Below are 17,487 nucleotides of genomic sequence, written 5' to 3'. Positions count from 1 at the left end.
GGGATGGGTAGCGAAAGGTACTTTATTGCCAGGCTGCGTGTGACGTGTGACGCTGCACACCGTTGATTGGTCAATGGAAATCGTCATCCCATGTTCATAGATTTCCTCACTAAACGCCATTTTTAAATACCACAACAGATTTCGCTCTCGGAAAATGTCACTTACTGTTTCTGTAATAACTTATTAATAAAGATTTGAAAAATTATGATAACCATCGTATTATCTTAGTTTAATGTCATTTCAATGCATCATAGAACTATTTACAACAAGCATAACCAAGAAAATCGCTATTATGGCGATGTGCTGTGCCTATGCTGTTCCTCAGTCCAGCGCGCTTCAACATCCCCCTTCTAAAACTGCCATCTCCCCTTTTCATCCCTTACTGTATGTGATTTTATCAATGCACATGGTATTACTGTTATTTAAACATTTAATCCTCTTTCACACATTGTTCCGATCCCTGTAACTTCAATGGAATCCCAAGCTGTGCCGTCCAGGCATTTTCGCCGTTCACTCGCCGTTCACTCAGCCAAATGCCGGTAGATTCGCGTCTTGCTCCCTTTATCCCATTCCCTGGTTGCGAGATCTAAACTACTAGAACTGAAAGCGGCAAGTAACAGTCACGTAACATAAATATGCTGTATATGTAAATAAATATATTTGACTACCAGCAAGACACCGGAGCACTCGTATCTATAACAAACGTGGAGATTGCATTCTCGTGGAGATCATTCTCTTCATCTGTTTTTAAATGTTGATCTATTTATATCGATCTATTCTTGCCAATTCCTTATTACCAGTGGAAAGGGGGAAGGCTAAAACATTTTGCATTTCCCCCGTTGATGTGACGAACTGAAAGCGGCAAGTAACAGGTAACATTACATGTTTTAAGGCTGATCTGTGCATGATAATGCTGCATTTTTACATAATTATTATCGCATTTCCCCCGTTGAGGAGCTGTATAGCGGCACTTATTACAGTGAAGTGCTCTTATGACACGTAACTCCTCCTACAGTCCCGGGTCGCTCCGTACAATGGAGAAGTGTTTCTGAAAGTACGGCACGGGTCGGATACAAATGCGGCCCGGTTCGGCTCGCATCAGCCCGGTAGTGGAAAAGCGCCATACTACTCTGTCCGGTGCTTATACGTTTGAAGTGCGCTATCCTATTGCTTCAACCAGGAAGATATTTAAATGCTTCCAAAGGAGGTACACTACCCTGTGTTTGACGTCAGTGTAGTTAAGTTGCACACTCAATTTGATCCCTCTTAAATTTTCAACAAAGAACCTCATTATTACTTAATTTTACTAGATTTGTTTGTTCAACAGCCTCAGTTTTAGTTGAATGGTAAATGAGGGTTGTTGTACAATTGGGGAGAGGCATAAATAACATTATAATTTCAACTCATTATATTTGAAAACATCTATTTAAACCACTAATTCCTTATTTGTATAGTGTTCCATGAACATACTGTAATTCAAAATATTTATGGAAAAACAACAGCTTTAGTTGGAGTTTATTCTATTTAACACCCTCCAATGGTAATAATCTTTCTAATGTAATGTGACATGGTTGTTTCTGGGCTGTTTTGCTGAGGCCAAATACACAACTGCACTGGGGCATAGCCAATCAGGAGTGGGGTATTTAAGGCATAGCCAATCAGGAGTGGGGTATTTAAGGAGAGGGCATGGGCACACTAACCCTTTGTTTGCAGACCTTTGGTCATGTGGCTATATCTCGCCTCAGTGAGAATGACTGCTGGAAGCTACTTTCATTTTTAATTAGCGTCTCCCAAGTCATCAAGGATAACTACCAATTTCACTTCAAAGTGCATTTTATTGGTTTTGCTAGTAAGCTAGTAAGACAGAGAGGATATCTGTATTTGATAGTTAAAATTGCAACAAGATGTGTTTCAGAGTTGTAGAACGTCTGCAAATGTGTGTATTGTTATTACTACACATTACTACATGCAAATGTGTACAGAACATAATTCATTTATATACATTATATTCTTTTTATTACTGTATGATTCCCACACATCATTGAAGATGTAAATATTGTACTTTGTTGCAAGTGGACTGAAATGGCTAATCAGATGGCAAACATTCATTAGAAGATAAAACAGATGGTTTGGTGGCCATTGGATTGGACTCAATAAGGTCCCCTTGAGATGGAAGTGTCCTTTCATGTGAATTAATGGGGAAGTAGGACGAGGCATGTGTCCTTGATGTGCTGGCCAAGTCTCCATCTGCTCCACACTCAGTATTGATTAACTTCTTGTAAGATACTTATCACGGTCAGTCCTGTGAGGAAAACTATCCCTTTATAGAATATCAATTGTTACCATTATCTCAAATTAAACCTGATGTTTTCAAGATCATCCCTCTCACTCACTGACTTCACTCTTAAGAAACACCCGACCTTGACTCAGGAACACCCTGTACAGTATGTGCTTTGTAACATCCCAGAGAAACCGAAGAGGCTAGGAACACTAAAAAATGCATGTGCTCTTTTTGAGAGCAGTCATCAAAGTTTCCCGCAGCACACCTAGCGTACTCTAGGTACCCTGTGCCCCCTGCCTCCCCACCAGCAGGAGGGGGAGATAGGGGCCTTCACGTCCTCCGAGGGGAGTCACCTTTTGAAACCCAGCACCCACGCATACCACATGCTCCACATCCTTCAGCAGGGCTAACTAAGCTGCCACTGTTATGTACCCATTATCCGTTTAGCTTGGGTGTCAGCTTCCTTTTGTTAAGACTCAGTTACAAAGTAATATTACACCCCTCAGAATAGGATCGTTTTACAAAACTCATAAGCATTTATCTCGATTGATTACCAATTCTCCTTGAAAGGAGACATCATTAATTGATCTTGTTTCTCGCATCTCGCTTGTCTGTTTAAACAGAACACACAAAGATAAAGGAGGATGTCCCTGCGGCGAAGGGTTTTGCTGTCTACAACTGTGGTCTCCATTGTCCTTCTGCTTTCATTTCTAAGCATACGTGTAAGCAGCTTAACTTTTCAGCTTTTTGCAGGGCAAAGTGCCAAAGATGTGCTGCCCCTGATGTCACCAGGCTTCCTCAAACCCTGACTGTATTTCAAGACCCTCAACAGTGTGAAGGTCTTCTGAGGATGTTGTGTTATGAGAGACAGAGGGAGAGAAAGAAGGAAAGAAAAAGAAAGAAAGAGAGAAAAAGAAAGAAAGAGAGGGCAATCTGAGGTTTAAGAGAATTGTGAGTCATAACTGATTTAACATTGTCTAGAGACACACATCCTCTCTTTCATCTTCCAGATCAACTCTCTTATGTTGAACTTTTTCTGTATGCTGACAACAGTATGCCACTACTGTGGTGTAGAGCTCTAGTAATGTCACATGCAGTATGTTAAATATGTGACATGTTGTAATGCATTGGTCCTCATATCGGCAACCAATCAAAATGTTCCGATTTTTCTTTTGAAACATGGAACTACGTTTCAACGTTGTTGAGAATCACAACACTATTAGGCTGCATTTACACTGGTCGTAATGCCTAGTTGCGTTTTTTTTGCCTATATCCACATTTGTTGAACACCAGCTTACATCTACTTTTTAAAATGACCCATATCTGATACCTGTGCTTACATTTGCTTACACTTGTGTAACACTTGAAACAACCTGCATGCGTACATGAGGGTTTCCTTACCGAAAAGGAAAGTAAACAGACAGCCGGCACTTGCAATGGACGCAAACGAGACAGAAATTATAATCCCTTTTATTATATCTATTATAATATAAAGCTATTGCTTTCCGAAGTATGTTTGACGTGTAAAATCGGAATTACAATTTATATCCGACCTGCCTGGTTAGATCACAGTCGAAATGACACATATCCGTATCAGATTTATTTCCACATATGATTGAGGCCTGAATTGGATCTGAGAATATCAGATTCAATGTGCTTTTTTACTGGTTAAACGAACATGTTACATATCCGATCTGTGCCACTTGTGAGCAAAAAAATCGGAATGGTGTCACTTCTAGCTGGCAGTGTAAACGCAGCCAAAATCTCTAGTCAAGCCAAAATACTGCAACGCAATTGATTCGGTGAGTAATCCCCACTGCTACCTAGTTAACTATAACACTACTTAACATTGTTAGCAGCGATGTGTCATTGATTTTCAACAACGCCGAAATGTATTCACATTTTTCTAAAGAAAGGTCTGATCATTACATCGGATCCCGATATGAGGACCAAAGCATTAGAACGTGTCACATATGCTAACATTATGTATACCACATATACAATGGCTTTAAATTAGGTCAACAGAGGACGACAAGGAACCTCCCCCAATTTCCACCCCATCAGCTCCAGTTTGTAAGCAGCTTGAATCAGTAGGGGCCCTTGCGTGATGCTTTGAATCTTGCATGTGTGTTCCCATAGGGGGGAACATGTGCATTGGGACTTCCATACACTAACATTCTAATGCATTTACGCTGTAAGCTGCTCATTCCAATTCACCACAGTGTCATCCCTGGCATCTTTATTCATGAGCATAGCATAGCTCGCTCTTGACTCCTCTGAGGAGTATTAAGAGTCATGTCTTGAGGCATACGAGAACGTAAGAGAGAGAGAGAGAAAGAGAGAGAGAGAGAGAGAGTTATGATTATGTCTGAATGTTTCTTACGGCTTATATTTAGCTCTCCTGTTAACTATCATAAGCAAGTGGAGTTTGTATGAAACAGAGAGGAGGAGGAGGATGAAGACTGAAGTGACTTTCCTGCTAGTCAAGTGCGTAACTGTGTGAGAGTCCTCACCACCAGTCTCTAGAGTACTTTGTTTAATTGTCTTCTTGCACATTTTCTAAAAACAATCCTTTCTACCAGAGGACCATCTGGCTCTGCTTTTCCTTGTGATTAGCCAAAATATGCCCAGGCTGATGATGACTGTACAGTAGCTGGATGATAAGAAATCTAAACAATGCTTCAAATATGCAGTCCATTTAGAGGATATTCAAAGCATCAAATGGCCATGTTGCATTGTGCATATTGAACACCCATAGAGCAAGTTACTGTAGCATTGACGTTCTTTACTGCCATGAGTCAAGAAGGGGCACAAGAAATACAACCTGCCCTCCTGTCATATCCCTGAATAAGAAAAGAGTGACGCCGCTGACTTTGAGCTGTGTATTATTATTATTCTGACCCAAAAATGCACTCTGCCTGGAGATGGCAAGAGGTGGCAGTAGATTTTTGGACTCATTGTCTTTGAGCAGCCTCTTAATCACTGTGAGTTCAGAGGCCGGCAGAAGTGCTGTCTCTGCAGAATACTGTTAGTATCATGACTAGGATTTGGCTATAAAAACACTCCATCCATCCGTGCAGAACAGTGCCTCCAGGAAATTGAGCTTAAAGTGGGCACAAAATGGGTACTGTCAAACGGGGATACTTAAAATGGACTGATATGACATTCCTATAAGGCATATACAATCATGTGAAAAAATTAGGGCACTCCACGAAATATTTCTTTCTTTTTTTAAGAAATATGGACATATCAATATTTGATCTTCTTTCAAACAATACCTATAGATAAAGGTGATGTAATTGAACCAAAAACAATGAAAATGTAACTGAACTCTCCATTTCTTTCTTTTGAGCCATTCCTCGGTGGATTTACTGGAATGTTTTTGGTCATTGTCATGTTGCATGGTCCACATCCGCTTCAGCTTAAATTTTGGTCTCACATTTTCCTCAAGCACCCTCTGATACAATAAAGAATTCATAGTGGATTCTATGATGGTGAGCTGGCCAACTCTGCTGCAGTAAAGCAGCCCCAAACCATGACATTCCCAATCCCATGCTTCACAGTTGGTATGAGGTTTTTGTGCTCAAATGCTATCTTCTGTTACTGTGCCCAAAATAATTCAACTTTGGATTCATCTGTCCAAAGCACGTTGTTCCAGAAGTCATGGTGTTTGTCTAGCAAGGGTTTCCTCCTTGCACACCTTCCATGAAAATCAAACTTGTGCAGTCTCTTTCTGGTGGTAGATGCATGTACTTTGACAAGAACTGTGGCAAGAGCCCATGGGCCCTATTATGCACTTCTTAACTTGCCGTCTTAAGTCTTAATTAAGACGCACCGCCAGGTTAAGACCTACCGCCACCCTTATTATGCGCTTCATATGCGCTACTGCTATTATGCAGGTGTCGCTAGGCGCCCACACATAAGACGTAAGACTCCCGTGCATATATTACTCATTGTGGGAGTGTTCATATGTTAATGAAGTGCGCTAGGCGCCCCTGCTATTATGCGATCTGACTTTGCGCCTAGCGCTAAGAAGTGGTTTGAAAAGTTCTTAGGCGCTAGACTTCATGCACGTTTTGAAACACGAGCGCGCCTCCGCGGTTTGCGCATGCGCGCCGACCGACTTCTTGGGTCGGCGCGCATGCGCAAACCGCGGAGGCGCGCTCGTGTTTCAAAACGTGCATGAAGTCTAGCGCCTATGAACTGCATAATAGCATAGCGCTTATGACTTAACGCAGCCGGTTCTTAAAGGGAATGGCACCTGGCACGCTGATTGGGTTGATTGAGAAGACGCCCAAAACACACCCATGACTAATTTCTGGGCTTAGCGCCGGGTCTTAGGCGCCCACTACCGCACGCATAATAGCAAAGTGGCCTTGACCACGCCTCCACGTCTTAAGTTTAGATCTACCGCCTCGTCTTATTGCTTAAGACTTATGAAGTGCATAATAGGGCCCCATAAGTCCCAGGAGCCTGTAGGTCCCGTGATGACATGGCCATGTTGGCAGTTGTTTTAAATGTTCTCCACTTGTAAATTATTTTCCAGATAGTGGAATGACTGATTTCAAATAGTTTGGAGATCTTTTTAAATCCCTTTCCAGACTCATACGCATCTACAACTTTCTTCTAAAGGCTTTAGAGAGCTCTTTTGATCACGCCATGGTGATACCACTCACTTAAACATTCAAAAGCAAACCAAGCTAAATGTCTGAAGTGTAAATAAGACAGGCTCGTCCAAAATCCTCTCTAAGGATGTTGTAATCATTTGCACCTGATGTGGTGCCCTTGATTCTAATTTTAGGCATTTTAAGTAGTAATAAACATTTTCCTCACAAAACAATTGCATTTCTATTAGTAATTACATTTTACAAAGAATTTTTAAAAGATTGTTTGTTTTCACATGTATTTGTTTAGTTATATTACCTACCTCCATCTCTCCATATTGTTAAAATGAAGGTCAAATGTCCATATGTTTAAATATGTTGAAAAAGACAAAGGGGGTGTCCTATCTTTTTCACATGACTGTATTCATTTAACAACATCTGCTTTTAGAGTACTTCTACAGAAGGAGAATGTCCTTGAATGTTTCTGTGTAATTATAGCTGATTAACATAGCCTTATGTACAGTATGAGGCTTGGACGTACACCCACAGGGACAAGATCAGGAATTAAAAATGTTACAGTACTCATTACCACGTGGTAATGTGGTAATGAGCTACAGCAGGCACGTGCACAGGTAGGGGCGACAGTTAGGGGACAGGGTCACAAAGTGCCCTCCTGGGTGCTGTTTGTCAGGTTGTCAGTGCAGGACAGGCCTATCACACCTTGTAACTCTGCAGTTGCTGCTTTCTTTAAAAAAATCACAGCATTTAATAAGCACTGATGTTTCGGTAAAGAGAACTTGTGAACTACATTTGCACCTGCAGTGATAATATAAAACCACAGTAAGATCCATTTTGAGTAGAAAACTGTCATTCCAAGCCAAGGACAAAAGAAAGAGTTCATTGGTCAGCGGCAGGTTTAGATTCCCCTATCCGATCACGGTAAATTGATCACTAGATTGATTCCATCTGGGCTCTGACTAGGCTTGGTGTATCTCTCTACTGTTGAGGGATATTTCAGTGTGGCGTAGAAAATATTGCAGACATGCATCGATTTATTTTCGTCATGAAACAAGATTGCAAATGGCTCGGCTGCTGTGAGCTATTTGTATCCTCATTACAGTGTGTGACAGACAGCCAGTGAGTCAGCCCAGTGAGCTGCAGGATACTGTACACTAGGATGAACTATCTGAGACAGCACTTTTCCTCTGTCTGTCACAGTAGACTACTCCACGTTGTGTCATTGTGTGGCAACCGACCAAGCCCTGTCCCTGTCCCTGTCCCTGTCAGTCATGATCTGATCTCTCTGTCTCTCTGTTGTATTGAAATCACACAGAAGACTGTCAACAACGTACCAACAAACCAGATTGCCAGTTTATTACAGTATATTTAAACCATCTGCTGCTTCATTCTCTGAAACACGATAGATGGTGAATGAATTACGCTCTAATTCTTCTCCGACAGGCTCTTAATAAATAGTTGTGTTCAGCATGGTACTGTTGTACCTGCCAAGCAGCTGATTTCACCTCCTGCATAATGCAATGGCTCTTTGGTTATTAAGCTATAGATCATTGTAAGAGGTTAGCGCTCAGAGCCCAGAGTGTAATGACAGTGACAGTGACTACAACCTGCATCACACTTCCTAATAAAAAAAAACAATATACCGTATCAAATGGTTTTTTCTGTGTCTCCCTATGCTATGCTAACCACTATGGCTGAGGCTGAAATTGTCATTCTTGGACCAGTTCTACAGTAAAATGCATATGGATGTATAATTTTGTCCCTCCCTGTAAATCTTGTTTACAAAGATAAAAGTGTCCTATTGGAATGGCTTGGATTTCTGTGCCTCTCTTGCCATACAAAGAAGATCCTCGGTTGACTGTCTCAATGTATCATCATAAAACATCGTAAAACAAGTGCCCGAAGAAAATAAGACGCTTCCACACTAGTCAACCGAGAGACTAGAAGGAGAGAAATGCTCTCATTGCTTTTCTCTGCCATGTGCACTGTACAGACCTCATCAACCTTCATTTCTACAGGGATTCTGTTACTGATGGTGAGCAGCAATTAAAGCCCCTACTACCTAAACAAGTGTTGTATGGGACTGTGGGGACTTGTAGATGGTGGTCTCTCATGTACGTCAGCTGTCCTACATAACTCCACACATACTGTAGAAGCTGTACAACAGCATCTTTCTGCCGGGTGACTGACTCACCGTCCTTGCGGTGATATGTGATTTCCACCTTGCGCTCCTCTGAGCCCATGACGGTCTGGGCCACCAGAGTAATGGCATGTCCTTCCGTCTCTTGGCCGTAAAGGAAGTCACAGATGCAGGACTTCTGCATGACATCCGCTCTGGAGAACCCTGTCATCTCACAGAAGCCATCGTTGCAGTAGATGATTGCACAATTGGGCACCCTGGCATTGGCTATCACAAATTTCCTATCTGAAAGAAAAACAACGGACAGTCTGTTCATATCAATCCTAACATGGTCTCGTAATGTAGGATGGTATTATTTGATATAAGGTTGTTGTGAGGTTCATGCACATTTATGCTTTACTGTTATTTGTAAGTTGTAGATGTTTATTAGATTCAATGGTGGAATGAAATTGAAAATAATTGATATGAATATATCTTGAACTCTGAGTTACAACTATAAGATTATTGACTTGTGTTACACTCTCAACACAGTTATTCAATCAGAGGTTACAGTAAGAATATGTATACAGTTATTAATAACATAATTACAACTGAATGTTTGTGTAACATTTTCAATATTCAAATATATATAGATAAACTTCATGCACCCTCAGTGATCACTTTTCAAGCAGATTGAAAAAGACGAAGAATAACACTTTTACATCAATATGATAGCAGCACATTTGAGTAATACTCACTCTGTCCCTCGAATTTTCGTATAATTATTCCAAGAAATGTGTTTTGTGGCGCAACGTGACCTCTTCGAACAGGCATGGTTGAATATATTCCGGGGGTCTTGTGTGAAGGAGCTTTTTGCAACGAAAGCCCGAAGTTACTATTGTTGCCTCTTGGTGATATTTCCTTTGTCACAAATCATACTCGGCGCACGCACTCTCTCCACTTTAAATGACCTTTCAGTTTCCCAGTTTCACAGAAATACTCTTCAGCCAGCATGCATGCATACCGGAGCATTTGAAGGACTCCTCGCCGATACGCACGGAATCGGGGAGGATTGCTGCTCGGGTTATATTTAGTTCGCAAACCATTTCTAGTTGAAGATGGATGCGATCTTGACGTTCTCCGTGGCGGTGTGGTGGACAGAAATAGAGGACAGGGGTTGATATGCCAGGGGGAGTGACGTTACTCCTGGGGGGCTTAGTGCACTGTGAGCGCTCTGCCCAGTAGTACCACCTCGGGTAAGGTTCATTCCCACTGTGGTGAGGGAGACAGACACTGTAGCGTAATCGGAAACGCGATCTCAAAACGTGTATTTCGCCTTTCAAGTAGTGATGTGATTCGTGTGCTTAGAGTTACATCTGTGATGGGGAGCCACGTGGTTTTGTTTGTATAGCATGCATGAACACTTAAGTGAACGAAAAAGCTTACTGAGAGTGAGAGGTCATAATTAAGTACATGATAATTACATTCCAGAATGGGAAATTACAAGTTGTAGGCTACTTCATCCCGTGTAGCCTACTTGGTTGGCATTATTATAATACAGCTTGACAATTTATTAAACTGAATTACAATGAAAACATTCTGTAACAGCTTGCAGGCTGCTGCAATAGCGCTTGCTGCCTTGTCCATGGTGCTGAAGTTTCATCACTGGGCACATGGCGTATTTGAGACCACTTTGGTTGGGTTTCTTTTAAAAATGCATCACACACAGTACACGAGACTGTGTCTGTACACGAGACTGCCCTCTTATGCAACATTTCCTCAATGGTTTATACATCAGATTTACTCAATGGATTCTACACTGATATTCAAGCGAAAGAAATCCAATCTGACAGCTTATCTCCATAGTAGACTACAATATAACTGTGTGTAGAAATGCAAATGTGTGCAGATTCAGAATGCAAAGCCCTTCTTACTGAACACAAACATCTGTCCCAGTATTTCACCAGGAGCTCATCTCCCATCTGGACCATTGAGAAATGAAGGCAGAACATGAATGAAGGCAGAACATGCATTCAAACACAACAACACTGGACATGCATGCAGAAACCTCTTTTCAACAGTAGTCAACATAATGGGTAATCCTGTGTAAATAACACTTTCATTGCACCAGTGGAATACATTTACACAAATATGCAATTACAAAGTAAATTACAATTACAATAACAACATGTTAATACAATACACTGTTGATACTAGAATAATAACTGTATTTTTACTAAGGTAGAGGCATAATGTATGAGCAACTGAAGATACATTGTAATACATGTGCAACTATAAACACATAGCTTTTCCAGTGTCATCAGTCGCATTTACAGCTCAGTATTTATTTTATTTTATTTCTTTACCAACAAGAGCACTACAAGTGCATGGTCTCCAGCCTTAAGAGCTTTATTTGTGGCCTTTTATTAAACCACTGTTACATTAAGGCAATCTGCAGGTCCCACCTATTACTCTCAACAGAGCTAGCTACAGTAGCATCCTGTCAGAAGATGGTCTTAATTCATCAAAAAAAAGAAAGAAAACCATAGCATGCTTTTATGAACCCCTCATTATTGCCATACGATTAAAACTCAATTGATTATTCTGTCAGCTGCTACATTCTCAGAGGACTACAGTATACGTTGTTAAAGAATAACTGAAGTTGTGGTTGGTGTGAGAAATATGTATATTATATGCAGTTTACCCAAAGTAGCCATTGTGATTGATGTTGGGTATATATGCTGAGTGTTGTAGGCATAGGGAAGCATAGGGAAGCATATCAGAGGGGGTGATATTTACTGACCTCATTTGAGAGCTCCCTACATAGGCAAATAGTCTCCCAAGGAGGCCCTGGTGCCCTTGGGTAATGGATGTTATATCTGCTCTCTCATCTCTCAGCAGCATCTGCATGAGTGTGAAAGACTTGAAATAGAAATTGCTGGCTCTGCTGGAGCTATGGCACAGTACAGCGCTGGCCTCTGGTTCCTGAACTAGCTGAACAGAGTAAGCAAGAGCTTAAACTGTGACATGTCGAGGGCAGCGACTTATCAGCACTGGTTTGATCTCTCTAATTGCAGCTAGTCGCTGATCATAGTCCTGATTATATTTATGTCGAATGTTTGGGACTCATATACATTAAAGCATATGCGGCTCAGTTGTATGAGATGAATGGGAGTTAAACCATCGGTACAGATAGACCTCACAGTGGCGATTCCATAGAGACTAGAAGGAAGTAAAAGTGATGGGGCGGAGACATCTGATGAACAGGTAGCGTCCCGCCTCTGAATGTCATGAATGATTTCCCTTGAGGTATGATGTAGACATAATCCACGAGTCATCATCTATAGTCATTTAAGAGAGCAGTGTACTTTGTTGATCTATTGTTCCCTATAGACTTGCATTCTTTTTGCAGCCTCTGGAATAGGCGGACGAAGCCCCCATCAATAACATTTTGTTGTGGATGAGCTACAGAGGATTGTGATTAGCAGCATCGTTCAGCAACTCTAAGACCATTGATCGTCCTGTCGGCCCCAAATGGTTTCCATCCATGAAAGTAGTGTAGGAATCCATATGAAAGAAATTGTCTACTCAGGGCTGTTGATGATGTTTGAAGTTAGATAAAGGATTTCCTTTAGATGGCATCTTCTAAGCAAAAGTACAAGACACAATAATAGACAGTAATTGTTGCCGCACCATTGGTATGTCTTAAAACAGACACTATAAAAGTGCTCAATGCTATTTAAGGACGCTTTCTGGTTATTCCGCGTGTTGTTCTGAAACTACCGTTTTCCCCGTGACAGCCTGTCACTGTTCATTCATTTTTTTCCCCATAATCTCTGAGAATTTAGAGCAATTTGAAAACAGTAGCAGCAGCAGCAGCAGCAGCTAGTGTACAGGGCCTAATCCTGGTCTCACAGCAGGAGCTGCATCTCCCCTGCAGCGTTAGTCCCGGCTCTCTCTCTCTCCCCGTCTCTCTCTCTCTTCCTATTGCCTCCCTCTCTCCCTCTCTCTCTCTCTCTCTCTCTCTCTCTCTCTCCCTCTCCGCTCTCTTTTCCCTCTCTTTTTCTATCCCTCTCACAAACATGCACACACACACACACACACACACACACACACACACACACAGAGACAGACAGACAGACAGACAAACACACACACTCACCCCACCCTCTGATTAGGGCCATCCTGGGAACACTGTGGAGGGCTTACGCATTGTCCATATAAACCATTACTGCCCCATCTCAGAGACTAATCCACTGTCGCAAAACACCAAACAGTGCTGCTGCCACTGTGCTTATACGAAACATACCCTGCACACAGCCAAAACCATCTGCCCCGAATAAGACAAAAGAACAACAGAACAAACAATACGAGCTTCCTGGCACCTCTTTTGTCTTTATTTATTTATTTATTTATTGTAGCCTGTTAAGGATCCACTGGCCCGCCGGCGGGCCCTAGCGCTATTACACTCATGCAAATTCTCTTGGCCTGTACACACTTCCTATGTTTTCGTAGGTAGTCATGCGTTACATCCTCTCAAAGCTATGATTCTTGCGCTTCGAGCCAAATAATCCATCTCAAGATACAATCACAACAGCAGACACAATTGATGTCGCTGTCAGACCACCAACAAACAAACTACGTTGACAAATTTGATAAAACTCATAGAGAAGCCTAATCGTTGACCACCGATCGATAACATTCAGACAATGACCGTTTGTTTACATTGACAAAAGTCTGAGACAATCCAATCCAGTGAAATATTTTGGTCAAGCAACCTTTTTCCATCAAAAACCTCCCACGCATTGCTGGACTGGATTTCAAATTACGCGTCAAACATGCATCATCTGCCACGTATCCTTTTCACTTTCAGTTCACAGTTTCACTATAGCCACAGTTTCACTATAGCCACAGTTTCACTATAACTATTTACTTTGGGTATACCTTGGATAGGCGTTTTAGGCTAATTATATAGGATCTTTAACAGGTTAAATATATTTTTAGGGCATTTCTGCTTTTATTGGGAGAGAGGAGGGATAAGATATGTCAAGGGTCGGAATCGAACCAGGAACCTTGCGATGATATGGTATGCACATTAGTGTGCTACGCCACTAAGCGCCCCCACCTCTGTCTTTTTTAACATGACTTCACAGCATGCTGTAATCTTCTAGAGGTCAGGGGCTTAGCGTGTTAAGGCTATACGACCTAACAGTTATGATTATGAAGCCCTACATACTATGTGAAATGGGTTTTTTGAGGACAAGTTGTCTCTTGCAGAATGAAAGCAATGATCTCATTGATCGTCATGGCTAATAGACTTATAGGTATTTTTGGTTATTACTGAGGTATTATTGGGGATGCACTGCGAAGGCATAATGCAGACTGGGGTGAAAAACATCCTCATTATCCTACATGGCCCACAGCTTGTTTTCAGACCTGGTTCACTCGCATCACATGTTTCCATTCATTTGCAGGGCGGGAAATGTGGCGCCACGAGTCCTCCTGTGTCTCTATCTGTAGGGAGGTGCTACCGGCTCCTGGGAGAATACAGCTGTCCTAGTGCACAGGCAGGCTCACTGTAGGTGAGACCAGGAGGAGGGATTTTGTGGTCCACACTGTCTGTCACACACACATAGGGCGACAACTGACCCTAAACCTCTGGCTGTGTCTGTCACTGTCGCTGTCCAAGCTGTGATTGCAGCCTCATCACAAAGCAGAATGTCATCCTCAGGTCGTCCTCATATGTAAGCAGTCGACCATACTGGTGATGGAGGGTTGGCATGGAACCAGGACTAACGCTAATGGCAACAAGCATACAGTATGTTGCAACTTAAATGCCTGCTGCTGCTTATTTAATTCACTTTATTTCTTAACTTTAAACTTTTTGAGTGGAAACACTTTGGAAAAACACAACGGCAACAAAATATTTGTTTTAAATGTTAATTTCCCAAATGAATAATTGAATAGCACAACACTTCCTAAACAAACTAGGACATCCCATCTGAGTTGGAGGCTCACTGAGTGTTCAAGCTCTGTACAATAATCAGGGCACAGATAAGAACAACAACAGAGAATTCTAGTTGGAGAATTCACTTCAACATTTCAACATTTCCAAATAGTCGTAGCAATAGTTTCCCATTGAGATCACCCAGCTGTAAGTGCCTCTCTTTCTCAGATGGAAATGACTTTCCAAAGCTACCATAAAAACATGTTGATCGTTTACCCAGGGGCAATGCACTGACGTTTATCAATAGCATATAGTACAGAGGGTATTATCCCAGAAAACACTTCATGAAGTACACATTTTCCTTCATGAATAATTTAGTTGTTGTTAAAACACATGTACAAATCATTCCCGTTTTTACATCTGATTGTGACATACAGTAATAGCACATGATGAGAGGACCAGACCATTTAGATAACATAGCTGGGTAAACAATTCCAAACTGTTGATTACAATCTGTTATAGTGGCACATCACATCTACTATTGTTTACTATCTTTTTTTCTATTGACAGTAACATTAAAACAACATTTTGAATATTTGTATATTGTCTTTAAGAAGACCCAATGTAACAAGCTGCTATTAGTAGGTCTTCACATTATATAGGAGACCTACAGTCGCAAGCTGATAAGTCAGGTCATTTAATCACAGGGGACTTCATAGACATGACATATTGATCTCTATTATTTATTTATAATGTATTAGTTTGGCTCTCCCTCATATATTATACAGTAACAGGGCAAGTATATTCAAACAACAGACATAACCAGCACCTTCTCAACCAATCACAATCAAGTATTCAAAGCTTTGTTATAAAACAGAATATAAACATATCCACGGGGAAATACAATGGAATCAACTGATTCTCTTAAACAACATGTGAATATGTTGTCTTTCCACTCTCAGAACAGCCATCAAACCTGCTAGAAATATGGAGCCTAATTCATTTTTTTGAAGGATGAAAGTAGTTCAGGTAGTCACAGGTTGTGTCACAGGTTGTGGCAAATCGCAAACTATTAGTGGTCCTTTTGATGAAGTTTTGGAGAACCAGTTCATTACCACTGTTGTCGAACTGCCGGCAGAGCTCAATGGAGTGGAGTGATTACCTCATCTCATCTCTGTATCCGGTCTGCGTGATCAGATGTTGCCATGGAAACTGCCGTGCCCCAATGGATCCTCTCCTGCTTTTTCTCAATGTAATGTCAATTGACTCCCCATACTTCTAAGGCTCTGATCTCTTCATAACCCATCAGCCACAGGCCCAGGCCTTACATCTGGCCTGGAAATCACCGTATCTAGGCCTGGCATCAGGAATGACTGGAAAGTACCGGTACTGTTACTGGAAGCCATTTTTATTGTTGCTGTAGTTAACATACACAGGGCCAGCAAACGTCATCATCTACAACATTGTCAACAGAATTCAGATCTAGGCTTGACTTTGATGCAATTACAACTCCCCAGCCTAGCCAAAGCACATGCTCTTAGATAGTATGTGTTAAATGGGAGTGCACTAGACGCTTTCCTGCAGGAAGAGACAAAGGCCCATATCCTGGTGGTCTGTCTGGTTGGCACAGCTCACACTGGGGACTCTCTGTGTGGGTAGCCTGTGCAGCATCCGTGCACTGGAGGACTGCCAACACTCAAAGCTCCTTCCACACCCATATTCTCTGCAGGGACACGCTCAAATGTCTTATGCTTTAATTAGACAGCGCACATTTCCTTCTGTGTCTGTCCTACAGTGTCTTTCCTCTTTGCTGGTTTGCCAAAAAAAAGCTTGTTATTTTTTTGTCCTGATCATCTTTAATGATGTATCTTACATGTTGGTAGAATGTGGTGTGAAATGCAAATTAAATAGTTTAGCTGTGTATGTACGTACAGTGCCTTCGGAAAGTATTCAGACCCCTTCACTTTTCCCACATTTTGTTGTGTTATAGACACAATTTAAAATTGATTAAATTAAGAGAGATTTCAGTACATTTATTACAATTGAAATCCAGAAATACAAGTAATACAGCAAAGAAAGTAGCTAGAAATGTGTTTATTCGCTTTTACTAGTACAAAGCATTAAGTTTAGTGCAAATGCAGCACAGGCAATGCATCTCTTGTGTGAAGAATAGTGGTAGCTGCATCAAGTTATGGATAAATTATGTGTCACTGGCAGGGACTGGGGAGTCTGTCCGGATCAAAAGAAAATGATGGCATTTGCTGAGTTGGTAGTGACAGCCTAGTCTACACATCCTAGTCTGCACCCTATAAAAACATGATATTAACAAGATATTAATTCCGAAACTATTATCTATTAAACTGTTATTAATTATGCATTAAAATGGACTCAAATGTATTGAGTGATTTTGTTTTATGACATTGTAGCTTTTTAGCTAATTGTAAGTGTGTCATAGCGAAGGGTCTGAATATGTATGTACATTAGTTATTTCTGTATTTACATTTGTATTAAATGTATT

At 41.3% G+C, this 17,487-nt stretch overlaps 1 protein-coding gene across 1 annotated transcript in view; it reads right to left on the bottom strand.

The window, feature by feature from the left end:
* kcnh7 (potassium voltage-gated channel subfamily H member 7) overlaps positions 1-9,856 on the bottom strand; it is a gene marked incomplete at both ends in the record, with an annotated part of 35,862 nt that extends 26,006 nt beyond the window's left edge. The window contains 2 exon segments of the mRNA XM_080536945.1: positions 9,098-9,328; positions 9,781-9,856. Coding sequence (XP_080393071.1) covers positions 9,098-9,328; positions 9,781-9,856 — 307 coding nt within the window.
* Positions 9,857-17,487: the final 7,631 nt, after the last annotated feature.

Source organism: Nansenia antarctica, assembly GCF_963989245.1.
Source record: "Nansenia antarctica genome assembly, chromosome: 7".
Taxonomy (NCBI): Eukaryota; Metazoa; Chordata; class Actinopteri; order Argentiniformes; family Microstomatidae; genus Nansenia; species Nansenia antarctica.
The sequence above is the reverse complement of the archived record's forward strand: the minus strand, read 5'-3'. Positions and strand labels throughout refer to the sequence as shown.